We start from the raw sequence: 25,695 nt of genomic DNA on the forward strand, positions 1-25,695 counted from the left end.
GTTCGAAGTATGATAACGAAAGCATTCTATAAGCTCTTTTAAAGATACGATTACATGAAAGCGATCTAGGGATACATAGTAGATATTTAGATATTGAGTTTATTCACGATATCACGGATACAATTTCCGTAGATATAGAAGTCCAATATTGTAATATAATTTAAACTATTCAATTCGAGATGATGTCGACGTAAGGGCAGCGTGTTAACGCGTGGTAGAGAAGCGATAACGTCGTGAGCGGGGTGCCATCGTGGGCGGGTTGCCGTCGTGGGGGCTCTAATCTTGCTGTGAGCGCTCCGGCGACGGCGCGCGAGATCAGTCGGGGGATTCGTCGGCTCCTAGCGAGGTCGCTGGGAACAAAGGGTACCAGCCGTACGTGCGCTGCGGCAGGCTCAGTTTGTCCAGGCAGATCTCCGCTCCGCCAAGCGCCAGGTTGTGCTCGAAGCCGCCGCAACGTTGCCACAGCATCACCACCAGCGTGCGACCCAGCGCTTCGCTAGCCTATGTGTTCAATTGGCGTGTTCAAATTTTACATCTTCATTTATTTGTTATAAAAAAATTCAATAATTCAATATACGCGTTATGATACACCTATAAACATCCACCTAAGAACGTATTTGTTACTACTTTTTTGGGAACGAGATTAATCCAGTTAAATGCAGAGCTACAAAATTTTAAAAATTTAGAAGTATTCCTGTGATATACACAATGATTGTTGATAGGCGTAGAAGCTTTGAAAGGGTGAATGTAAACATGGGTCATTTAACAAGCAAAAGGCTTTAAAGCTTTTACACCTATAATCAATCACCTTGTACAATGCGGAACGCATAAAAATATTGTATTTATACATAGTAGGTAGATTTTATACTGTCAAAGCTTAAAAAAAATTCTTATCTCGGAATGATCACTTTGTTTATTGATTTAATATTTTAATGATTAACAATGATTACTTATATAAATTAGTTTTTTGTTTTCTACATTTCAAGACATGTAATGTAAGTAATGTGATTATTCTTTATTTTTGTTACACGATATTTTTTTGTTTGTTTACATCCTAACGCGCCATTTTTGAATTTGTATGACGTCAAATAACTATGAACAGATATTTTAATTTACTCTGTGGTCTGTAAAAGGAATAAAGTTATATTACTTTATTGCTTTCTCTTCATAAAAGCCTTCCATGTGCTTATCTACAAATAATTCGAATTGGTAGTTGTTTTTACAAAATATTTGAATTTTTTTTTAACAAGAAATTTGGCTTCTCGTTTTATTTATGTAAAATATAATATTCCTGATCGGACTCTGAAAACTTATTGGCATTCGAATTAAAATTTAAACAAGAAACCATAACACTGCTGGTAGAAGAGGCCAGTGTGAGAAGCGTTTTTACTCGAACACAACACAAAGTTAATGCTTTTTGTGATTTAATCGATATGCAGAATGTTTGGGTTCACCTGATATTTCAGTGTTTGCTTGAAGTGTGGCTCGGTGGTGCGACGAATGACGCGTGTCTTGCGTTTGTGTAGCCATTTGTCTCCGTCGCGCAAGTAACACTTGACGTACGAATCTGGCACTTCGCCGTTTACACCGTATACTCTACGTGCGTGAGATACCTGCACAATAATTGTAGATTTAACATTTATTTACAAGACATCAATTTTAGGTTGAACGGGATATAGAAACACAAAAAGGTCGTATGAAACAATCATACGAATATTTATTGTTTCAAATAGGCTTTGATAAGCACTTCGAAAAGTCAAGACATTGATTAACCGTACATTTATATAAGTTTTTTATGCCTAAACTACTTGCAGGTTAGGAATGTTGATTCTATCGAGAAGATCCTGATAAGAAACACGATATCCTTTTTTAAAAATCCGTTTGTTTTCGTCAGTTTTCCACATAAAAATATAAAAACCACATCGAGAGCGAACGGAAGAATTCTATTTTTACGAAAGGAAATTCTAATTTATGTAAAACAATTATGACGTAAATACGAATGTATTTTAAATTGATTCCGTGGCATCGTAAGGGATTTCCGTACAAGGATTTGAAAAGTATGCGGTATTCAAAGGCATGCTGAAGGACAGCGCATCATGTTGCGGCAGGAGGCAGCGTAAGCGAATGAGCGATGGTGTTATGCTACATTTGCATTATTTTCTTTGGCTATATCAAAAAAACTTGGACGTGACGTGGAAAGTTGCGCCACGTCACGGTGTTTATTTGTAGGCTGCCGGAACTACAGTATGTATGCAGCTTGTGTGCGTTGTCAGGTAGCAAAATTATCTGCCAATCTGCCCCGGTGCGTAAGGCCCTTCAGTGATTATTTAGGTCCGGGCAAGTTAGTGCCTAGTTACGTAAATAATCGGCAAATGAGTTGTAAAATTAAAGAGTGTTTTGTTTTCAGTGACGTTTCATTAAGTGTTAGATTAGGTTAGGCCCCCATCAGGTGGACCCACGACATAGTTAAGTTCGCGGAAAGTCGATGGACGCGAGTAATGAAAGATCGGTCATCTCGGCGATTTTTAGAGGAGACATAGGTCTCCTCCAAAAATTGACTTGCAGTGGATCGTCTATGGGCTGAGATGAAAAACTGTTAATTCAAACCTCGAGCTCGAGTTGTCCCTTGATCATGATGATGCTAATGTTGATCTCGGCGTGCAGCGGCGGTAAATGCGCGGCGCGTGGCGGCAGCTGCCCTGGGCCCAGTGGCACGCCGTCTTCGTCGTCCGCCAGCACGCTCGCGTTGCTCCCCGCAGTCACGGGCACCGCGGCCCACATGCTGCCCTTGCGCCCCGTCGCCGTGCCTGCCGCCACAACACCACCCGTACTGCACACACCGCGCCTCTCGCGCCTCCATTCCCTACCTACCCTCACACGCCTCACCTCGCAATACTCGATATACCAGAGCTTCGCTTTCGTTCCATTGCTCATTAATTCATCTCTTCAGTAAAACGACATAACTGAACAATACAAATAAAGTAAAAAAAACCATTCAATCATACATTGAAAAATAAAATACATAAAGCACGTCAAACAGCTTCGTACCAACGTATACAGTACCGTTTACATAAAATTCGAACGGATTCGTCTCTCCTAAACATATAAATGGAAGAAGAAGCATTTTAACTTGTGCAGCCAAGAGTGTAGTCGACTTTCTAATAGTTGTCTGAAGCGGTCTCCAACTCCGTACATGGTATAAGCATTCCGTGTTATGAACAGCCAGCAGAATAGGGAGCTCCCGGTCGTCGCGAGGACAACTAAATTAAGGCGCGCGCCGCCTACGACATGCGCGGCCGGGACCTACTGCGCCGACGCAGTTCGCAAGTGCAATCATTCCCTAGCCTAGTTGCGTCTTTAGAAACTTTACCAAAATCTCTGAATCTTGAACTACGGCCTAAGGATAAGATAATATGTACAGAAAGTCTAATAGAAGGCGCATCATAAAAATGAATGACTTTTGCAGAATTGATGAAATCCAGACGTAGGCGAGACGATGTCGTCGGGATGAACGGAGACGGGCAGCCGCACAGACGGAACACAGAAACAGATGAAGTGAGCGTGATCGCCCGCGGCCGGGCATGCGTCAGGACAGAACAGAACAGACACAGTGAAGTGATGAGAAGCGTCGGGCGCAGCCACATTCAACGGTGCGTGCGCGCGGCCGTCGCGCAAGCGATGTATGACCCATGCTACTACGTGCCCGGCTTCCCATCCTGTTGCCGCCCGTGGCCGACCGCGACCAGCGCCTTTCTCGACAACATTCACATGGTCGAGGTGGGAAGCTAGGTTACGTTCGGTGGGGAACGGGAACAGAATCGAAACGCGGGGCTTTCGGCCGTCAGACGTCACAAGGGATCGTGTACACCGACCGCACACACGGCGCGGACGCGGGGAGCTTACCGAGGTGCTAACGGTCCGTCGCTGCTGACCAAACAAGCACATGTACAAGTCAGTACCCTCATATTATTGTATCGGTAACGTTGTGGCCATTGTAACTTGAAAGTAAATTGTTGTAAATTATTTAAGCACACAATGTTATCTTTAAACACAATTGAATCAACAATTTTTTTATTAACAATCGTACCTATTGAAAGTCGTTAGTAATTAATAAGTTCTGAAAGTAAGTAATCAAACGAACAAAATTTGTAATTTTTAGAAATGAACAGTAAAGTTTTAAACCAAAAAAAGTAAATAATTTCGAATAATTGTCCTAAACATCCTGAATACTATAAAAGTTTTAATTTCAGCTTAAGGCACTTTTTCACCTCTGTAGAACTATTAGTATACAACTTTCAAAAAGCACTTAGTACAAGTGAGTTAAAAATAAAAAATACATTGAAAATTATTTTTTTAAAATATTTTATTTTTAGTCATGATAAATCTTGCATAACTATAAAAGAGGATCGATAAAGTTTAAATCGATGTTTGCGAATGGAATTTAATAAATTAATTTGGATCTTGATACCGAGTATCGTAAAGGCATATTAGAAAGTAATTAATAATTATAAAGTTATTAATTGAGATTGACACTATTTAAACTAGGTAATACTTATATAATCATTTACTATATACTGTTCTTGGTAACTTTCTCATTATAAATGTTATTACGGTACGCGGTATGGATTGTTGCTTAATAGGCTTCCCACAATTCGGATACAAGTGTTCTCTCACAGAAGACAATATGGACTGTAAGTTAAGGGACTTTAGTTCGTAGATAATAAACTTTGGCTCTAGATCACCCCGGTATTCTTACATTTTCCTCAATCTTTTTTGAGGTACGTCTATGTTATAATTCGCATAAATTGTGCAATTGAACACTCGATTTATCAGCAACAATATTAATAGTCTAAATCAGATACTGCTTAAAATTCTGAATGTAATTAAAATCTGGATGATGGAAATAGTAAGTCGGGCATTATCATAGGAAAGGAGGATAAGTTAAATAATTCAACAGAACTTACGCCTGGCGGTGGACCCGGATAGAGAGAGAGTACGTCCCAGTTCGCCTTTGACTGCGCGAAGAGAGCGCAGTATATCATCAGGATCGCGGCGTACGCAGGACGAACGCCGACGCTCGCTGCGTCGCGACCCGCTCGGTGCCACTGCACCCTCTAAACCAAGTTCATTATCATTTTAACGGTAGTAGGTTCATTGAACACAGACTTTCCCCATAAATTTCCAAGGGAACTTATTGGAAGCGGCCAGCGGCAAGAGTCTTTCGATGACTTTGTTTACATGTATATGAAAGTATATATCACGGAGGAGTTTTTTAACATGTTAAACCACAACTGCATCATTACTATATCCTATGCTCGTATTCTCAGGTAATATATTTTCTATACACCTGTATAGGTAGCTGTCAAATATTTTACATGAGTAACCAAGAAAGGCTTGTTAGGATACAAGAATATAAAATCATGTCATGGTCGCTTATCACGAAGAATTAACATAATATAAATACATTATTACTAAAGTCTCGCTGTGGATGAAATGGAAAACTTATTTTCATTTTTGTTCCTGTTTTTGGTCAAGTAATTCAATTAATAAATAAAGTGAGCACGTTGAAATACGTTTTACTTTTTTTTTGTTGGTTTTTTACAGTTTAATATTTTTTGGCAGTATGATGTCTGCCGAGTTAACTATAGCGCTACCGAAACCGGTATACCGCGATTTAGATATGTCCAAGGTGAGACGGGGGCGAGTATTGACCGCTCCGTTCCGTCAGTCCACTGTCAGCAGCGGCGGTGCTCGTGCACTTACCACCTAGCCGCGCTTTCCTAAGACACGGTACAGCATTTACAAGAGCAATGTAATAGTAATGATTCGGGTTTATTGAATCCAAATTGGTATCCTTTATTAATCTATACATACAAAAGAGGATGTTTGAAAGCAATTTCGTTTGAGTTAAATTAAAAATATAATCTGCCGGAGTCAGCTGGGAGTATATTAATTAACAATACCTTTATCCTGCTGCTGGAACGACGAGCGGCGAGACCCGGGTAGGGAACGAGAGAAGTCCTTCCCCAGCTGATAAACTTCTACCTCGAGCGTTTCGGATTGCGACGATCCTCGCCGCGAGCCCGCCACCCACGCGTGGTCCGGATGCAGCAACGACGCACACTCGCCGATCGAGTCTACGTCATCTGAGTCCATAAATGCATGATCCATATTAATTCATTCACATTACGGAATGAACACAGTTTGTCTCCGTTTCGATCATTTCCATATCTTTCAATCGATTTCTATACGTCTTACTGAAAGTTTTCAGTAAATACAATACGCATCATAATTATACGCCCTACAGTGCATAGGAGTCCCTCGAATACCGCCAGGATGGCCTTACGTTGCTCGCATTCAGCGATTTCCGACCCTAACTATGTCGTCAGTCGAATTAGTTACCTACGCTGCATCTATCGGCTTATGGTTGCCACTCAAGAACCCTTCAGCCCAAACTGCCATTGATTGTACGAGCGAAGTGCAAACCCCCCAAATCCACTTCAAACAATACACACAGTGTTATTAAAAGTCAAATATGGTAATTCCAAAGGTTTTTAACTTGTACAGTGTTCGGTATAATCATATGGGTGCTCAGATGTTACGAAAAAGTGGCTTATTGACCCTATTTATACCTCTGACATGCTTACTGCTTATTTCTGATAAGTTGTATGTTAAAGTTTAAGTTAAAATATTACTTGTCATTACTCGCAAAAATAACATGAATGAAATTAACTTTTCAATTAATTCAAAATTGCCGTGATTAATTTTGTATTTAAATTTATAAAATGAGTTTTTGTCATTGTTTTTTTTTAAATTAAATAAATTATTGTCATTAATTTGAATTTAAAATATGCAATACCAAAACAACACAGAGTACCAGAAATAGAGCGTTGTGAAGCAAAATCACCGTGTCGTAAGGCGCGTGCACCAGCAAGCGAACCCCTGGGTGAAGTACTGGCGGATCGAGTGCCGCGTTCCTCTAAAGTCCACCACACAGCGCGTTCTTCGGCGAACGCCTTCTCCAGTTCCATCTGCATTACAAATACCAGTCAAATATATCATGCACATGACGATAACTTTGAGTTTTAATTTTGATAACGTTTAACGACTCATTAGTATAAATCTTCCTGCAATTATGAAATGAATCGAAGCGTGGGCTTAAATAGGAGTGACATATTCCAATATAGATGAAATATTTAAAATAAAACGTGTGCAGATTTCTTAACGAATATTTTGTTATACAATAGTGTATTTTGTTATGCAATAATACTCAGAAGAGAGAAAGATAGGCAAATTCGATAAATTAATAATGAAAGGAACTAAAATAACGTAAATAATGAAAAACAAAAAAGAAATGTCAAATTCATCACGAAGTAATATTCAACCAAAGAAACAACAAACTTCGATGCCATCCAAAATCAAAAAATTAAATAGTTATAAGGTAACGTAACAATCAAAGTGGCAGATAGGTTGTTATGAGCCTTACGGTGCATTCTCCAATAAGCACTGGATCAATGCCGGGGCAGGCGTCCCAGAGCGTAAGTTCAAGCGCACGCCCGGCCAACAGATCCGCAGTTAGTCCTCCGAAGCCAAGCGTGGCATTCCACACTGGACTACACGACGCTGATGCCGGATCTGTTTCGACAGGAGGACAACTTTCCCTGGAAACAACATAATATGATTTCAGCTGTTTTCACTTAAAGATTGGGTTTAAAGTTTTCGATCATGAAGAATGAAGATTGATTGAATGAAAAGTTTTCGTAAACTAGTCACGTAAGCGGATTTAATAAATGCTTATTTTTTTTGGGCAAGAAAATTTCATCTCCTAGTGCTATGTAACCGTGATTTTTTAATATTAAAGATATATCGTCAAGAAATATATTGTATAATATGAAATTAATTAATTGTTTAAGCATGAGCTTTTGATAGAACGGTGAAAATTGTAGGAGGATGCTACTTTGTTAATAAAAATCGCTGTTTGAATAAAAGCTGCTCGCTCGTGGAACTTCTGTCTGTACTTTGCCGCACTTGGCTAATCGCTAGTCCGGCAAATGTACGCATACACATCATACTGTCATAGATCACAGTCCTCAGAACCAGTTAGTGTTTATTATAAATAACTAAGATCATATTATGTACTTAATTTCTTACATTAGTATGATATAATACCTAATAATAGCTAATAACTAAGAAAACTTCCCTACAATAAATTTACGATGTAATATTAAGTCGATAGTTTTAGCGATCAACTTCAAAGCATGTTTGTTTGTATATGTTTGTACTACTGCCATTATTTAGTATTATTTTTTGTAGTATCATATGACTTAATTTTGTTAAACAATAAAGGTATTTCTTATTCATTCCGTCAATCCCTTCGTATGGTTTTAGTTGTGTAGTTCAACTCAGAGTGACTACAATCTTAGTCTTTATAAAGAGATTATTATTATTGTACGAAATGAGATGTCACGAGACTAACAGCGATGGTAAAAGTCGTATTCGTGCAAACGCCTCCGGTTCATCTCCGTATCCGAGGGTGTGGTCGCGCGGCGGCAAATCGTCGGCTGCGATTAACACCACTACCAGCTTACGCAGTTCACTCTCGAACCAAACCTGCAGCTGAGCACGCGCGGGCGGCCGCTCCCGCGCACGTTCGTTGCGCTCTTGTTCCTGTCCAAATGCATCAAACATTAAACTTTCATACAATATCAGAAGCACGCTACTCTTAGCTAATAGCCCGCCAGTCGCCCTTAGCGCCCGTTGGACAACAATAATTGAAATACTAAATAGGGCTCTCGATTGATGAAAAACAAGGGTTAATCGATTCCAAAATCATAAATGCATGTTCTATTTATATTTTTAGGGGAAATGGAAACATGCAAAGATCAACTATATACGATTATTCTGCATTAGCAGATAATAATCTAAAAAATATCTTCGTACATTCTCTGTTTTATCGCGACTCCTTTTCAGGTACAGAAAATAATTGAATATTCCTTGAACATGGTTACTTTAAAATAACATGCTATTTGGGCTTAGGCATTTCTATACGTATTGCATAATTGAACATAATCTGTCGTTCTCATCCGCCATGCAGAAAGCTGTATCATGCTGATACCGGTTCAAGCCCCATGTATTGTGATTTTTAAATTAATGTTAAAATGAGGTTTCTATGGGATATTATATTAAATTATAAAACAAGACTAATTTAACATTCCCTGAAAAATCACTTGAGAAGGTGGTATAGTATGTTTTGCTAATTCTTCTATGATTTGCTAATGTATATAATGTTAAGGCAATGTTCTACAGTGAATAATTTGTAATGAGAGTAAATATTTTAAAATTCTGGTAGAAAAGTGAACAACGTTTATAATAATAATAATATTTTGGTAAAAAAATGTTAGTATCAATAATACCCAAGGTAAAACTTTTTACTAGATCTTACACGGTTTAGTAGTTATGTCACAAATAAATAAATAGTTTTTAATATAGGAGTAGAATGACAGTTTTGTTGTTTACGCCATTGCGTCAGTCTTATATAGTGCTTTTCTATATCATCAGGCTCTTATGATACTGTGCAAATCATGCACATCCAACTTTATACGGAATTGTCGCAATCATCTACAGTTAGGGGCCGAGCGTTTATGTACATGGTGTAGCTGTGGGGTATCAGTCGCATCTCTCGCAAGCGTCGGTGTGCGCCTGTCGCGTAAGGTGTTCCACTCCAAGCTGCTACGAGATCAGTCCTCGAGCGTCTCTCATACAATGTGCGGCCTACACTACTCTAAATCAACAGCAAGACTCGGTTACAGACACTCGATGCGCAAGACATGACACGGTACAAACGGGAAAGTGCGGCGTCGAGTGTGCGGCTGGCGATACGACTCTAGCACGTGCCGGCCCGAACTGCGCTCACCTCACCCATTCCTGGTTTCCGTAAGACATCTTCTGTTTTTTGTCGCTCTGTGGGGACCTTCTTTGCCGCTCGTCTTTTCTCATTTTCTTACATCACTTACTTTCCGTTTAATCGCTATGAATATGGTGAATCGGTTGTTTCGCGGTAAATTTATTTATATGTAGTTTACTTTTGGGCTAAGCTTTTAAGCGACCTATTCTCTAGCTTGACTACATCTTATTTATTGATGATAGACAAATAAACTAATCATCCGAGTATCCTATATAGATGGCCGATACTGAGATGAGTTTCCTAAGCTACCATCGAATATAAAAATAATGTAGCGGTGGTCTAAACTTACTGCAACTTTTTAATATTATTGGTAATGTGTCACTTTGCCGATTGTGACCTACATTCGACTCCGGCTGGCGACGTTGACGACATTATGAAATTGGTCGGGTGTTAGAAAAAATAAAAATCTGAAAATAAGTAGGTAGCATTTTTTCATACACTTCACTTAGGATTATTATATAAACGATATTTTACGAATAAAGATAAATAATCGAAATAAAATGTCAATTAATAAGTAAATATTTCATATATGTAAACAGAAACTCCCTTTTTATACAGTAAAAGGTTAACAGGTTTAAAACATCTACATCAGTAAATAGAAATGCTATTGTCTTACTACTAGGTTAACTTCGAAGATGTTCGGTGAATAAGAGAAACAGTATCACAGCAGATCAACGGAGACCAGCTCCTGCACTTCATGGCTTTATTCATTCCAACGCTAGGATAAATACTTTAGATGTTCCTCGTAAACTTATACGTAGCCAACGATTTGTAAAAACTACTTTTATTTAATTTGGGATTGAATAAAGTCAACAGGCGCCTGAGCTACAAAAATCGTTGTCACGCTCTCATTAATGATATGATAAATACGATACGAGAAATTTTGCTTCAATAAACATCGCTGCGGCGTGACAGCCTGTATTATATATTGAATAATGTTTATTAATAACAAGTCACTGGATCATCTTTTATACGTGTATCGAATCGTCTCTGCTAGTGTCATGAAGGTTAAGAAAAGAAGAGTTTAGAGAATTTCAATTGAATGTGTTCTACGTCTATTAAAATGCGAAATGATCCAACAACTATGTTGTAACAGGATTTGATTGATAACATCACAGCTAACCTATTGATTGATCCATTAAGCGCGGAGAAATAGGCACCGAGTGACAGTTTACACTAGAGTTTACCAAGACGCGTGTATCGCGTCCGATGACTTACAGATTCACAACACTTATTACAATTAAAACCTAAGGGTATATTATACCGGGGTTTTCGGCAATTTTCGTCGGGTTGGCGACGACGGCGTTTTGTCAGTGTCGGGTTCTGTAAAATAAAAATTACGACATTCTGTAGATCCAAAACATCTTTCTTCAAAGTTAAGGTTATTAGTTTTTACTTAATAAAGTTTTTAAACTAAGTTTACTAGCGTAAAGAAGAAGATAGAAGATGAAGGAGAAGTTTTGAAAGAAGTGAAGCTTGAGAAGCATTGCATAGAAGGCAAATATAGAAGTAGTTCAATACGTACACATAGAAATAAATGGAAATAAAGAAAAGACGCTGTACAAAGAAAGAGAGGAAATTGTAATTATTAATGAGAGAGAAGAAACAGGGTTGCAATTTTGGACTATAAACCAAAGTCATAACATTGCTATAGTAGGTAAAAGAAATAAACTTTATCGCATATTGTCTGATTTAAAAGACCATAATTCGTCGGCTGCCTCATCCCGTATACTTGTCAAAATTATATCCAGAGATGCACCATTGGATTTAATTTCGGTTAGTTTTAAAAGTAGTTCCTCGTATTTTGTAATCGCTTTTTTCATAATTTAAATTAATTCCGAATACAAAGTGACTTGTGTTTATTAAGACGAGTCATCTTAAATTAATCTTGTATAGAATTTAGTGCATGAGGAACGTTTTGCACAAGGATATTCCGTTTGCAGAAATCTACAAGGCTGTGGGCATATTTCTACATTTGCTGATAAATTCTCTGATAGCCTGTCCAGCATGTATTTTCTGATAAACTGATAAGTGGTACAAGGGAGTGTTTTAGAGCATTGTTATTACAATTTATACATTCGTTTAAATATTTAGATCGAGTAATCTACCTCAGATCGAATTATTTTAAAATACTTGACGATCTACATTTTAAGAATCGTTTTCGGTTTACTAAACGGGCTGTTGTTAAAAATTCCTTAATAGATTAAACAGTAACTGTAAAACAACAAATATATGTGAAGGTTAAACAAATATTTTTGTTTTGTTATTTTGAACATAGCAACGATTTGTTTGCTTAATAAAGTAAGTTTTTAATATCATTCGGTCATTTAGGATAACAATAATGATATTCAGTAACTTCGTAAATGCACCAATGCAGTAATAATTGACGCTTAAAGTTTCTTCCGTTTTAAAAGTTAACGAGTAAAATAAAACTTTCAAATGTAAACCACCAAATAATATTATTAAACAAATTAAATCGCAAAACATTAAAATTACGCTTGAAAATGTAATAAAGATTGAAATTAAACAATTTCAAAACGTTAACTATTTTATGTAATAAGTTCTCTTTGTTACATCACATTTTTTGATAAATAATGTGCAAGTAACGAAATAAAAATAACATTGTTGTTCCGTAATTACCATGTGTTGTGATAAATCATCCACTACATATTTTACTAGAGAGTTTGATGTTTAAACCGTAAAAAGTTATTAAAAGCTTGTATTTGGTATACAGCATTTAACGACAAAGAACTCCCTGAAGCTTTATTGCTAGTGAAATGGGCCCCTAGTAAACTGTTCATTCAAATTTTTAATTATATTATACATTTAAGATTCGTTTAACGACGTAAGTTAATATTTTCTACTACAGTATATAATTAATAAACGTATATAATCATTAATAAAAAACATTGTGAAGAGACGAGACATAGAGACGTTTTTCTGTAAGTAATGCCAGTGGGATTTTATTGTTGGTATATTACCATAAAGAGCATGGTGATGATGTGTTGCGTGGGTGGTGTGGTGTTGCGGTGGGGCAGGCGAGTCGTCTAGCTGCGGGGCAGGTTCTACCAGCAGCTCCACGATGTCTCCTCCACGCTCCAAAACCGCGCACACTTCCTCAAAGCTACGCTCCGTCAGCGCCACACCGCCCCATTCCAGAACCTTCGATTGATGTTTGCCAACGATTATGTAGTTTATAGCATGCATTAGAAATGACGAAGCGATAAATCTTACTTTGATTGCAACTCTCCATTATTACTGCCCTGAGGAAAAATAAGATAGTACGGAAAGCTCTTGTCCTCGATTCCGACGAGGCGTTTCAAGGCTGATACCAACTTTATAAATCAAAGTATGTTGTTCGTAACTGTTCGCTGTTTTAAAAGCAACGTATAAAGGAAGCATAAAATTAGTGAAACTCTTGAAATCTAAGTAACCGAGATCAGTTCTTTTTGTATGCGATAAAAGTTATTTTTAAACGATGTAAAATATACAAAATACGCAAAGAAGTTAGTACAAGAATCAATTGCCACACGCGGCGCAGGTAGGCTCCCCACTGGTTGGACCGATGACATAGTCAATGTCGCAGGAATACTATAGATGCGGCAATGCAAGACTGGTCAACGAAGTAATCTTTGGTGGAGGCCTATGCAATGCAGTGGGCATCTATCGGTTGACATATTTATGATGATACTGACCCAATCGATATTCTTCAACCTCTTCATAAGTTTTTTCCGATCACTTCGTAAAAGTGTTAAATCTTTCGATCTACTAATTCGTTTCGTAATTTTAAGGTTGTCTACCTATATTGGCTGATGACCTTAAAGTTATATACATAACCTCTGGAGTTCTTATAGAGATGACTAACCAAGGCACAAATGTACATTAAGCGTCAGTCAAGTTATCCTATATAAACGACCTGCTATATAATATATAGTTGCTATATTCATGTCTTGACTAGGGTAAAAAACATTAGTTAACAAATTGCGTTATAGCTAAAGCTACAATGAGAATATTTATCAGATTGTCACTTCACCTTATCACCCTGCTGCAAGCCTGCCAGGTCTGCAGGACCTCCTGGCACTGTCCACACAATGACAGCTTCACGGCGCCCGCTAGCATCCGGCTTGCCACCAACAACTCGCATGCCGAATCCTCGAGCTGTTAATACAGTTCCAATATACTATAGTCCTAAATTGTTTAAAACTGAGGGATAAATTTTGCCGTACCTATTAATATATATCTATTTAATTAGCACAGTACATTACGCGCATCCACAAGGTGGACAGAAAGTTAAATAGTCATTGGATGTTGACCGCTTCCGACCGGTCATAATGGAAAGCTTTGGAGGTAGTCTAAGTCCAGCAGTGGAGGTTCTACGGCTGAAACTATTATTATGATAATGATTAATTTGTGGTCTTTTTAATGATTACTGTATAAAGTAATAAAAAGGTTTTACTTTAGTGCTGTACGATGCTGCATTGTATTCGTTACTGACGCTCCCGTACACATCGTGTATATAAATAATACACACATATATATATATATATATATATATATATATATATATATATATATATATATATATGTGTGTATGTGTGTGTGTATTATTTATTTGTGTATATACAAAAATTATTAACCTCGCACTTTTTATTTATCCGAAATATAAATAATGCTCGTAACTATTTCGTAACAGAAATTTACTCTTCAATAGTAACCCTTGTGATGGCTGTTTTACAGAAATAATTGCACTCTTCTAAAGATCGGGTCTCTTTTTTAAAGATTGGACACTATGTTACGCCATTTGTGTAAGTATTCGGCGGTGTGTATTGCTTCAACCTTTATTAATCACAAGAAAGATACATAGACGGTGACCACGAGGCCGCAGCCCCAGGTCTGATCAAGTTAGTACCACGCGATAACACAGCAGCCGAAGCAGTACACTTTGTTATCATTTAATGATACTTGCGCTTAAACTGAATAGAGAAGTAAGGATGTTTTATCTAATTAACGTACATCGGTGTCCTTTATCATTGGGGTCACGACGCAGAGTGACGCGGCGAGGTGAGCGGTCGTCTACGTCATGTATGACGATCTTAATGGCTTCCGCGTCGACGGACATCTGACGAGCGGCTGCGACGGAAGCGGCGGATTCTCCGTCCGAGCCACGAGAAGCGAGGGCAGCCATCGCGCTTAACGCGCCAGTTCGTTGTTGTAGCGCGGCTATATCAGGCCTGGAAGCAAGCGGTGGATACAACAATTGTCATTATTTTTTTACATCGACGGACTTTCGCTGCTGCCCAAATGGTATTTGCAAGTTTCGGGCGTCGAGGCAGCAGGACGCAGAGAGCGCTTAAGTCTAAGACGCAAAACACGAGGTTTCCCGGTAAAGCTTCGACTCGGGTTGTTAAATCCTATTATTTCACCGAAATAGAAATTTACTAATTCTACTCGACTTGGCAAATATTAAAACAAGGCTAAAGTGAAACAATCTTTTTCTCTTTAAAAAATAATAGAGATGAAGAAGAATGATCTACGTAGAATAATTAAAAAAAAAGTATAAAAACATAGTTTTAAGATGCTATAAGTATGTAAAATTCTATGCAGTAAGTATAATTTGGTTTTACAGCTTGGAAGAAAATTGCTCACTGTATCTTATATATGCTGAATAACATTGGAATTATTCTTAGTTTCGTTTAAATTTAAATACATATAATATATAGTTCTCAAGCATTTGCAGACGAATTGCAGATATTATTTACGTTGTTGTGAGTCTGATTTTTAAGTTGCTACTAAAAGAAGAATATTAATATTACAATTTAAATTAATTAACTTTTTATAATTTTTAAGGCACATCAATAATGCGAACACAAACGTATACAAAACGTTATAAAAAGTTTTAAAATTAATGATAAAATTCTCATTTTATATAGTTAGGAAGAAATTGGGTTATCTATTAAACATTATTTTAATTAATAATAGTATGGTCATAAACTAAAAATAAAGCGAAAGGGCAATAACAATAATAATAATAAATTTTTATTTCTGAATGACGTGGCTGGACATTGCTTAAAAAAATATATTACTGTCGAGTAGTCTGTTCAGCTCGAAAAATAACTCATAAAATAATAGTGGGCTCTATATCGCACAAGCAAATGACGGCTGTTTGGCCTGAAAGGTTCTCGAGTGACTATCACGAGACGGTTGCCGCGGAGTGGTTAGGTCCTTTACTAGAAGGATAATACATAGTCGTAGACAATCTAAATAGTCGAGGTCGTGAGAACTCACTAGATGCGGGCAGCGCAACGCGCGCATCGGAGCGGTCTTTGGCTTGCAGTGGGCACCTGCTGATATGATGGCGATAACTTTTCTTATCCAACGAATTTTAATTTGACTATCATTGGTATCACGTTGGTGTGGTTTTGATATTGGAAATATTTAAAACTAACAGTTGGCTTCCTCGACGACGAATAGGGCGTTCTTCATCGACGCTAAGCCCCGTGATCTGCGGCGCGGAGTCAGCGAGGTCCTCCGCGCGGTACGAGCTCCGCCGCGACCCGGAACCGCTCACTACGTCCACGGCAGATGCCCTGAATTAACAACATCATGACTTTTCAATTTACTCAAAAATATTTTTAATATCGTGCCAAGAAAGGAGAAACTATGCTACTTAAGATGTAGTTATTATTAACTTTATATGTATACTCTAGTATAACTGACAAACTGCAATTGTTACCTATAACAATTAGATTTTTCAAAAGAAAATATTTTTAACATAAAAATAAATAAATAAATTATTTTAATTTTTTCTGAAAAAGAATTATTATAATTAATAAGAGTTTTTACCTCTATAACAGTCTCCATAAGAATAGCTTTTACCTGATGCGGTTAATAAAAAATCGTCTTTATTAGTTCCTACACCATATGGACCGATGACATAGTCAAGGTCGCGGCGTCTGTCTGATGACATGATAATGACGATATACGAGATTCCACCTATGTATTGACTCATCACGATATCTCTGGAGCCATACGGCCTAGAGACTTGAAACTGGATTTTACAAATTTCACTTACAAGGTGACGTACGTTAAGTTCGCATTGTCAGCGGGGGACAGCTATTAAGGTGCACGTTGCTTTTCTGGTCTGTTATTAAAAAATATTGTCATGTAAATAGTGTGTTGTGCTTGCCTGCGCGACATGGGCGGCGGCGCGGAAAGCGCGGCAGCATGGGCGGCGTGCGATTGGTGCGTTGGCACGGGCTGGTCCTCGTCGCAGGAGCGCTGTCGCGGCGCGCGCACGGAGCGGCGTCGGGCCGGCGATACCGTGCTGGCTCGCCGGGACTCGTCCGGTGTCACGCTGCCGCCGCCACCACCACCAGCGCCGCCCTTTAACTGCCGCCGCGGGCAGCGTCGTTACAAACCCAAAGCATCGTATATCATCTACTAACGATGATCTAATTAATAAAATCCTATTTGTAACGCCCCAGGAACTTATTAGATAATCGCAGCTGTTGGAAAAACACAGCTGTACGTACGATTCAATTTATGCAGAGATTCCTAGCCTTTTTTCTTATAGACCACCTTCAAAAAATATGGAAATTTATGTTGTGGTAGAGTTTCAACCACAACATAATAGTCTGTAAGCAAAAATACACCACATACGGTATTTTAATGCCATTGTGCGTCGGTGGCACTTTGCAAGTCTCGACACGTTGTAATAAATACGAAATATGCTAGTTCTTACAAGTAACAGCCACTGAGCTTCTATAAATATTATCGGCCTACATTGATAAGTGAAGGCAAGCCAACATTTTAGGTCTTCATATAAATAGCAGATCAAGTATCTTGAACCCCGCTTCCGAATTGTGAACCCTCATTTTTTTGTCAAGACTATGTAGGTCCCGTTGAGTCTCTTGTGGATCCCTGGGATTTTATATCGAGAAATTTGAGTTCTAGAAATCTAAAGTTTAGTTATTCATGCGATCTACAGACATTGATTAATGACCACGATAATTTACCACGACGGTCCAGCCAACGGTATATATAGTCTAAAGTTATTATGCTTCTGTATATATTGTAGTGTACCGTAACTTCCATTAGATAAACGGTCTGTGTAATAAAATCATCCTCACCACTGGTTAATTACTATAACGTTTCCGTTAAGAGAAACAAGAAAGAAGTATAAACCTTCATTCTCCTGGTCAACTTTTTTAGGTCAGGTTTTGTAAAATGTTTACATTATAAATACTAATTTTGGTAGTGCACAGTTGGATAAAAACTGCGTAATAATCTCTTATAAAATTATTACCTAAATGTGTATTTATATATATAACTGTAAATTTCATCACTTCGCTGGATATATGAATGTATAGTATTTTAATTGTGTAGTTTCTGTATTATGATACGATTTAGTTATATTTGTAATATTTGCATTATAAGTGTGTTGTATTACTATATTTATATATATTTATTTATATATATATTTATATATATATTAATATATATATACCCAATTCACACTACATCTATCACTTGATGACCGCCCATTATATTTTTTTTAAAGAAAATCCATGGTAGTCTAGAAAAAATCGCTGTTACATCTGGTTACCTTATATATCCTGTATGGTTTAAAATAAAGAATAAATAAATAGATAAAAGAAATATTAAAGTTCGAAATGTATTTTAAGTCAAGAGTTGAAATTATAGGCAAATATTACTTTCTCGAGCTCTTTCAGGGAAGCGGGTGAGACATCGGAGTGACGACGAAGCTCGGGAGATCTCGGCGGCGCGAGACCACCGGAACTGCCACCGCTGCCCAGTCTCGCTTCGGAGTGCCGCCTTTGCAGAGCCTCCAATACGGGCACTTCCAGAAGCGAGTCTGTGCTGTCTTGAGCAGCCGGAGGCAGCCGTGGACCGGCCTTACGGCGGCATACTGAGCAGCGCCAAGAACTCTAAACGTAGCGTAAATAATGGTAAAGATAAAGGCAAAATTTCATCGGAACTTTTAAGAGAACTCTTATTGGTCCCCACCTTTTTTTAAATGTTTTTTATTTTTTATTCTACTCTGCTTCGCAAAGTGTTGATTAGATAATTGTGGAGAAGAAGCAGGGAGAAACTTCAAAACAACATACGAGTATATTGCAATAATTCAACAACACAGACTTATACACTTAAACTATGACATAGTCTAAATTAAATCCAAAAAATTAAGCGTCATCATTGCCAAGGATTCTTGTCATTTAAATATTCGCTTATTGACTAAGAACCTTTTCCGACAATTTAGTTATAACGCGTGCTTTGAATTTTGCAAATGGCAGTTCAATAAAGTTTTGCGAAATTTTATTAAAAATCTGATTCCGTTTCAGGTTTAGAGATTTCGGAGACTTTGATTTATTAATGAAGAAAAATATATTCTATATATTAAATTAAAATTATTACGAAATCAAAGTATTACCGCCTCGTCATCGCTCGCTGGCTTTGAATAAGAAGAACAATCCTCGCATACGCGGTGCTGACAACCGTTGCACGTGTGGAACACTTCCCCAGGCTTCAAAGCCTTCAGGCACACGCGACACGCCCCGGCGCGTGAGGGCGCTTTACCCGCTTCGCTGTAATCCCGAATTTAATTAATAAAGTTATTGTTTTAAAATGATAGTTCCATAAAGCTAATATGTCGTTTGTATTAAAAACAAAGTAACAACATTTAAAAAACGAATTAAACGTAATTAATGTTTTTAAATATACTAACATAATATTTGCACACCGTGTATCTTTTAGATCTACATTTTACTTTCTAATTTGTGTTGTAACAAAATAATATAAACTAAATGTGCCAAAAATATTCGATGGAAATTCAGAGCTGTGTTCATGTACAATATATTTACAAATAAATATAATTAATTCATAATCATTAAAAATTCATCATTTCAATTTTCAAATTCGTTAATCAAATAAATAGAAAGTCGCAGGATGCAGCCCGGATTCCAACCGCTCCTTTTGGAAATCTACGGGGAGACCGACGTCCAGGAGTATCCACCCAATCATTGGAATAACATTAATGGAACTTTTGTATGTTATTTTTATATTATAATATTCTGTTGTAAATTTTCGGTGAACATACCGTTCTGTCTTTACAGGTTGTGGAGGAGGAGGCTGTGAAGGTGGAGCCGCTGCTGGGGGCTCAGTCGTAGCCTCTACTGTTGCCGGTCGAGGTCCAAGTTTGGTCACTGAAACAGGGGAAAATTATTTGTTTCAGATCTTATAATAATAAGGTTACTAAAAATAATAAATCAGGTTCAAATAATATAGTTTTTAACACCAGGGCGTACAAATATCTATGAGTTAATTTATAATGTTAAACAATTTTACCTTTAATTGATGTCAATAAATTTAGTAAAAAATAAAGGCACATATGCATGTCAGTTATAGTTAGTCAAATAAAGTAAGTCAATTGAATTTAATTTAATGGTAACAACTATATTATTTCAAACCAATTCAAATCATTATTATTAGTTGCTGGTTAATTCACAAGTTTAAGTATTTGGTAGGAACTCTTTAATACTGTAATATGCATGTTTAAAAAGGAATCTTTATATTATTAAAGAGGACTACTCCCTTGATTTCGTTAACACACGGTAAAAACAGATGTGCTCTCTATAAAATATAAAAATGTTTCGAATTTTCTCTGAACGTTGACTTTACATGCCGACGTAAGAAATAAAGCCAGGAATGTAATTTCTGCATTGAGGCTTGTAGGAATTGGAGAAATATTTCGCCATGTAATTTCTATTTTCTATCTAGACGGCAGGGACTCTCTCGAGATCGCTTATCTTGCAAAATATCGCTATGAATATTGAGAATGCCCGTAAATTCGACTATAAGCTTCTTTTAGCTACTGTTTAAAAGTATATATATTTTTCTCTACCTTTTATTATATGAGGTTTATACGTGCATATAAAGGATTTGTTTTTTCAAGTGCGGATGGCAATAAACATGTATTTTTTGTTTTGAAGATAAACTTGAATTAAAATAATGTGTGATATGTTCTTTTTAAATACATTCACTTTATGTACTGTTATTGCTATCTACCACAAGTACGAATTGAACGGAGAACAAACAGTAATTTTTCTTTTGTTAAAAAAACAATTTAGAATAATAAACGTGTTATAATAAACATCGAAACCATTGCTCGACAACGTAAAATGCAATCAATGCCATCGCTATTGGAAACCCGTATGAGATTAAGACGCGGTCCGGAAATGTTTGTGGATATGTTCATGTTCGTTGGAATTAATTGCTATATAAGATCTGCATAAATATAAGCTAAGTTGTTAGCTCACGGACGAAGACGGGTATTATTCTTGATATGAAATATGGGTTTGTTGAACGTCAGTGTGAGGTACATTTGGACCAGTGGTGCATTTGTCCCATATTGGTTTTATGCTAGATAACATCTAAAAATACTCCGGATTATTTTAGCATCTATTCTGTGTTCTCAAAATGTCTAAAATTTCATTGTAATTTATATAATTTATAGCTAATTGATTGATATAATTATAAAGAAATAAAATGTTACTTATATACCGTGTTGTCCGTTATTCAGAGTCGTAATTTAAATATAGCATTAGTAATAATGTATAATATAGTTAATATACAAGTTGATTAGTTAAAGGTGCAAAAGCTTTAAAGGAGTGAAAGCCTATTATATGTCTGCAAAAAAACTTAAAAGCATATTTCCACGCAATCAAAAAGTGATCACTGTAAAATATTGGAACTATTAAATTAATCTTTTCTATGCATATGCATATGGAATGCAACAGGCCTAAAATTTCTGGGAGTAAAATGTTTGCCGGGATTGATAGCTAACAATATTTAACAGTAAATAAGCTGTACATTCATCCTATTAAAGCTTTAAAACGTTTCAAAAATCATGTATGTCTTGTATCCACAATTTTTTTTAACTTCGATAAAAATTCTTTACGGTTATCAGTGAAATTTTGTATCATTTGGAAACAAACATATGAATTTATAATACTTGACTGTAAATATCATTTAACATTGTAAACTTCATGCCAAATAAAAAATGTATAAAAACAATTGTAACAACTGAAGTAATATCAAAAATTAAAAACGAAAAAGTGGTTTCTGTTTGTTTGACAATGAGATCAATTTGATACAAGTAAGTCTTAGAATATTTATTTTAAATTCTAATGTGTGGTTCTACTTTTCGAAACTTATTTACTATGCATTTATTTTATGATGAAAGGATTATAAATTTTAATACTTTTTTTTCTCCTATTTATTTCTCCTAAATTGAAACTTTTAATTTAGAATGCTCTGATATAAAAAAGAAAGAGATTAGATCACAGATCAGTGACAGTGAGGATTATTTGAATTCAGGTGTATTAAGATTTAGTCAACTAACTACAATATTTAGGTGGGAAACGGTTGAAAATCAATCAAGCGACATTACAACTACAAATGATGTTTGAAGGGATTAATTACTGTGCTATCAAAGTTATAATTGGGACGTCAAGTTCCAATTCGACTAAAGCTCCCGACGACAGTAAATTGATAGAGCTTGCAACGAAAACAAACAATGGATTGCAAAACAAGCTTGACAGGGCGGGGTATGATGTATAGAGTTATTAATTAAATTGAAACTTGTTGAAATATTACAAACACAGTTATAAAAGGACTCAACAATGTTTCAATTCTTTATTTGATCTTACAAAAACAGAGGACCAGTTACCTATTTTTATTTTTACAAAGTGAATCGGAAGCCTAATGTTAAAACTGTTATATTAAAGAAGTTATAGCAATCCTTTTCTGAATTCATTCGACAAGTTTAGATTTTACGCAATGCCTTATTAACAGTACGCTTGCTAATAATGCGTCCCAGCATTAGGAGCGCCGTAGCTTACCAAATAAGATTTGCAAACTATATTTTAAAGTAACATGTGCAAACACGACTTTTAAGTTTGAATTTATATAACAATGACATGGGTGTACCTTATAATATATAGCAGTAATAACACATAGTACATTGTACTATTTATAAAAAGCTTTTATGTTTTGTAGTCTTTTAACAGTAGGGTGAATTTAAGCCTTATTATTAGTTAATGCACAAATAATAAATAGAATATGAAAAAAATCCTCTAATTCTCTATACTGAATAACAGTCCAGTTTTTATCCTCTTTCATTGTAAATCTTTGGCAAATCGTACTTCTACCTTTTTGTCCGATTATGATCTTCGTATTTAATGATGACGGATGGTTTTGGATCGTTTAGAAGCGTTTTTACGCTATAGATGTTATTAAATTAAGCGATATTGCCATGTTCTGGTGCATTTATAAATTTAGTAGAGCTAGACAGTTCTCGAAATTTACGAGTAGTGTTTCCTCTTGGTAAATAAATTTCACTAGAAACTAATTCTTTTAAAAGTCGTCATAGTCGTACGCCAAATATGTTTGTCCCGAGGCTATAGATAGGTCTTATTTAATCGTTTTCCAAAATAATTATCGTTTTCAAAAATATTATTTAGATAAATATTTTGTTATTACTATGTTCATGTAGGTTGTATTCATAATTCGCCAAACTGTTAAACTTAAACTAGTTATATTTTTTGTTTGTTTTAATTTACTCTATTGTTAAAGATCCATCATAAGAATCGTGTTTTCTCACTTCGGGACTCATTAGCAAGTTCATAATTGTTTAACGTGCCATGAAAATGCTTGGGCGAGCACAGGCTGTCCTTGCACATAGCGCGCAGAACAGATGGCCGCTAGAGTCTAAACACTCTGGAGTATAGGCCATGGAGCAACTGCGACAAGAGCATTTAGGACGTCCACTCACCAGTTAGATAGATAATCTTGTTAAAGTTGTCGAATAACATTGGATAGAGGCCGCTTCCTACTAGTCTTTTTGGAATGATCGAAATTTCTACGTAATAATCATAAGACATTTTGAAAAATTATTTTAAAGCTATATGCATGTAGTAAATCAACATTTCCCGCATATGGTGAAATTATTGCCTACCTAACTTTGTAGCAAATTGCGTTGATAACTTGGAGCAGAAACTCGAGGCAACATTTTAACTCTGACGTTAATGGCTTCTTATTACATTTGTAAATGGACAGCATTTATTTATCCTCATAAAAACTGTTAATATTATATACTGTGTCCTTTATTACATAAACAACATTTGTAAAACGCAGGTTTTTTTTTAAACCGATAATCTAATTTTTTATTCATTGATGTATATTAATATTCACTTAGAATAATTTATAATGACAACTTGTGTAAGTCATGAAAAGAATTCCCGAAGAGTCCACTTCGATAGAAATTACAATCAGATTGAGTTCACCTATTATTACACGTAAGTCAATTAACTCTTACAGCATGATGGCATTACTTAGCATAAAGTTACGGGAGTTTTTATTTATGTTTTATTTTCACTAAATCTTAAATTTACCTTGGCAAATAAATTTCTTTTAATTTCACGAAAAAAAATTCTATACAGAAAAGACTATGTATTAAAATATAATGTTATTAGGGTGATATTGTACTTACGAATTACCCCTAATTAAAGTACACAAAACGGTTAGATCAGAAACAAATTAGTTTATTGGTTTTACTGAAACTATGCCATCAGTAAGAATAAAATAGAAAGTTGTTAGTAAAAATCATTCTCGTTAGTATATTACGAAAACTATTTTAATATTTTTCCTGTTCGGATACCCTTTAAACGTATATTTTCGTCTCGAAAAGATACTACATTGTATATAGAATAGAATTAAAGTGATCGCCTAAAATTTTAGAAAATGCACAAAAATATTTTTCTTCAATTTTACTCAAGATTGAGTACTGGTAAAACATTTAATACATTTTATGATAATATCACGGTGATAAAAGATCTTTCTTAACAAAATGTTTTAGAATTAGTTCACAGTTTTAAGTAAAATTTTGTGACATTATTGAATGTGCATTAAACAACACACATTTGCGAATGTAGGGCGGTATTAAGAGCAACTACTTATTTAATTACTTTTTTGCTAACCCACCACCCAATAACTTGCCTTTATCTTGTGCTGTAAGTAATGAGGAAGATAACGTCTGCCGCAATTTGCCGAAAGTGCCAGGTGTTTCGATTTGGCCAGGAACAGTGTTCGTGTCTTCCGTTGCCACCATCTGAAATAAGAAATATAGGTAAATGATATTACATAGTATTAATAATGACAAATAATTAAACATAGCACATGCAATACTTATTAAGGTTCATTAATAAATCATATATTAATTTAATTATATCATATACGTTTTTAAATATGCTCCTAGTAAACAGTTAAAATAATATAATATAGTTATAAGCAAATTATATCGATTCAGGCAACTTAACAACGAGAGAAAGGGAAAAAGACATTCTTGTTTAGTTTTTCTGCTAGCTTCCTCTTTGAAATACAACTGTGTTCCGTGAAAGGTAATATTACAAAAGTCTTTGTTATTTTACTTTACATTTTCGATTAAACAGGAATATGTGTATAATTAATTAATGAGGCATTACATATTAAAAAAGTACATATCTGTTCATATTACCGTGTAAATGGGTATAAATTTAGCTAAAATAACACAATTTCAATCTTTAAATAGAATAGGAAATTTACCTTGGGAATAATGTAAAAATATTTAAATATTTTATCACAAATTTTATAGCAGTGGCGATTTGTGACTAAGA

At 36.0% G+C, this 25,695-nt stretch overlaps 1 protein-coding gene across 1 annotated transcript; it reads right to left on the bottom strand.

Moving 5' to 3' along the window:
• Fife (regulating synaptic membrane exocytosis protein fife) lies at positions 1–25,214 on the bottom strand. The gene is made up of 18 exons (XM_068762601.1): positions 25,040–25,214; positions 20,082–20,187; positions 19,416–19,569; positions 18,679–18,912; positions 17,151–17,353; positions 16,411–16,551; positions 14,978–15,195; positions 13,998–14,122; positions 12,946–13,126; positions 11,229–11,287; positions 8,477–8,667; positions 7,487–7,661; positions 6,878–7,031; positions 5,959–6,146; positions 4,965–5,112; positions 2,608–2,807; positions 1,455–1,613; positions 1–501 (listed from the first exon to the last, which is right to left on the bottom strand). Exons 1-18 carry the CDS (start codon positions 25,212–25,214, stop codon positions 316–318), a joined length of 2,997 nt encoding a protein of 998 aa, XP_068618702.1. The 3' UTR covers positions 1–315.
• Between the last annotated feature and the right edge of the window lie 481 nt (positions 25,215–25,695).

The sequence above is a fragment of the Battus philenor genome, unplaced genomic scaffold (genome assembly GCF_028537555.1).
Source record: "Battus philenor isolate CCGP_79_NKW_IND1 unplaced genomic scaffold, ilBatPhil1.0.hap1 SCAF_16, whole genome shotgun sequence".
Taxonomy (NCBI): domain Eukaryota; kingdom Metazoa; phylum Arthropoda; class Insecta; order Lepidoptera; family Papilionidae; genus Battus; species Battus philenor.

Coding starts and splice junctions, on each gene's coding strand:
- Fife (XM_068762601.1), bottom strand. CDS start 25,214: ATGTTTAATTATTTGTCATTATTAATACTATGTAATATCATTTACCTA. Junction 7,032..7,486: donor TGCTTATTGGAGAATGCACC/GTAAGGCTCATA, acceptor TTTGTAATGCAG/ATGGAACTGGAGAAGGCGTT. Junction 5,113..5,958: donor AGCAGCAGGATAAAGGTATT/GTTAATTAATAT, acceptor CTTGGTTTAGAG/GGTGCAGTGGCACCGAGCGG.